Source organism: Myotis lucifugus, unplaced genomic scaffold (assembly GCF_000147115.1).
Source record: "Myotis lucifugus unplaced genomic scaffold, Myoluc2.0 scaffold_34, whole genome shotgun sequence".
In the NCBI taxonomy this organism is placed as follows: domain Eukaryota; kingdom Metazoa; phylum Chordata; class Mammalia; order Chiroptera; family Vespertilionidae; genus Myotis; species Myotis lucifugus.
Genome location: NW_005871082.1, coordinates 3,491,616 through 3,493,703, shown reverse-complemented (window position 1 = coordinate 3,493,703; position 2,088 = coordinate 3,491,616). Strand labels below are relative to the sequence as shown.

Here is a 2,088-nt window from a genome sequence, read left to right as displayed (position 1 = left end):
CCAGGTAGGCAGGCAGGGTGAGTGATTAGGGGCCACCCCTCCCAGGATTTTTGGGGGGGAGGTCGCTTCCGGTTTAGGCCCGATTCCCAGGATCGGGCCTAAACCGGCAGTCGGACATCCCCGAGGGGTTCCAGATTGCAGGCTGGGCTGAGGGACACGCCTCCCCAGTGCATGGATTTTGTGCACCGGGCCTCTAGTATATATATATATAAAAAGAAAAGGACACTTTTCTAGATTGGTTGCTAATGAAATTTAATGCAGGTGATTCCAATTTCAGTGACATTAGAAACTCTTGTTTGATATATTATGCATCCAATTTTGACAAAAATAGGTACCTAATATTTCACCTGCTTTATTTCTAGAATTTAACACGTGAATTGGACACCAAGGAAAAACAGCAACTACAGATGTTGGATCAACTTAAGGAGATCCAGAATCACTTTGAGACGTGTGATGCCAAGCTCAAGCAATCTGACCACCAGATCTCCGAGCTGACGCACCATGCTGAGGATGCAACCAAGCAGGCTGAGCAGTACCTCCTAGAGTTCCAGCAGTCAGAGGCCCTGAGGCAGGAGGCAGAGAAGAGGAGAGAGGAGCTGAAACTGAAAGCTCAGGATTCCATTAGGCAGTGGAAGCTGAAGCATAAGAAGTTAGAGCGAGCAATGGAGAAACAATCTGAAACTCTGGATCAACTGACAGACAAGAATAATCAGGTATAAACGCCAAATTCCTAAGGAATTATTTTTGCTGTGACCAACCATTCATTCATCTGTCCTGTGAACAAACACTTATGCGCCATGCTGTGCATATAATCTATCAAGATGTCCTTGATAGAAGAGTGTTTATGGCTTGACTCTTTCAAGGTAAAGAGTGATTTTGTTTTGTTTTTTAATCTTTTTAAAGCCTTTTTTTATTCCATGGCTTTTCAGAGTTGGCCCTTAAAATAAATCTAACCCCTCCTCCAGTTTAATTTTTAGTTCCTTGCATTGAAATCATTGCTTAATACTCATGTGTAAGAAAATCACAAAATCTTTTTTAAGAATTATGTGACTTTTCACCCAAGGCATATATCTTAGAATTTCATTTATTGGTATTCTTCAACTTAAGTATTTGTTAAAAAGAAGCATTTAAAAATGCAGTAGTTACTACTTGACCATTTTGTAGCAGCCACTATAATGGGTTTAGTTAGATGACTGATATTGATAATCTCACTGAATGAATAGTATTTTCAGATCACACGCCTCTTTAAGACCCTGCTTTTGTGCCCTTTTGATAGCAATGAAAAGCATTTCACTGATCTATGTATGCATTACACATCATCTTTTCTCTTGCATAATCAGTTACTTTAAATGGATTTTATGCTCCTATGTTGATTTTCCAGTATATCTTTGGGTTGAATTAAACCCAGATGTTTATAAGATAACTAGAAAAGGTGCCCCACCTCCCGCTGTGCGAGGAGGCACCCTGTGAGTCAGGCTGGACTGGCGCCTCGGGCGGCTGGGACCCACGCCTGACTCACGCAGCACCGGGCTGCTGTGGGAGTCAGACCAGACCGGCGCCACGGGTGGCCAGGACCCATGCCTGACTTCCACCCCAGGCCCTCCCTGCCCTTCTGCCTGTGTCCGCTCCGGAAAATATATTTTATTGATTTTTTCTACAGAGAGGAAGGGAGAGAGATAGAGAGTTAGAAACATCGATGAGAGAGAAACATCGATCAGCTGCCTCCTGCACATCTCCTACTGGGGATGTGCCCGCAACCCAGGTACATGCCCTTGACCGGAATCGAACCTGGGACCTTTCAGTCCACAGGCTGACGCTCTATCCACTGAGCCAAACCGGTTTCGGCTCCCTGCCCTTCTGCCTGTGTCTGCTCCGGGGCTGCCCAAGCTGCCATGGTGCTCTAGCAGGCCCCCTTGTGTCTGTCTCCATCTCCGCTCTGGGCCTCACCTGCGCACACAACCTCCTCCTGTCTGGTGGTGACCTTGTTACGGCATCCAGGCCTATTTGCATATTACTCTTTTATATGTATAGACTAGAGGCCGGTGCACAAAAATTGTGCACTCGGGGGGGGGGGGGGTCCCCCAGGCG

At 46.0% G+C, this 2,088-nt stretch overlaps 1 protein-coding gene across 15 annotated transcripts in view; it reads left to right on the top strand.

The window, feature by feature from the left end:
* Positions 1-2,088, top strand: part of CEP128 (centrosomal protein 128) — a 335,869-nt gene that overhangs the window by 117,469 nt on the left and 216,312 nt on the right. For all 15 annotated transcript variants that reach the window (XM_023752499.1, XM_023752495.1, XM_023752498.1 and 12 more), the window contains one exon: positions 363-713. In XM_023752499.1, coding sequence (XP_023608267.1) covers positions 363-713 — 351 coding nt within the window. The remainder of the gene's footprint in view (positions 1-362; positions 714-2,088) is intronic.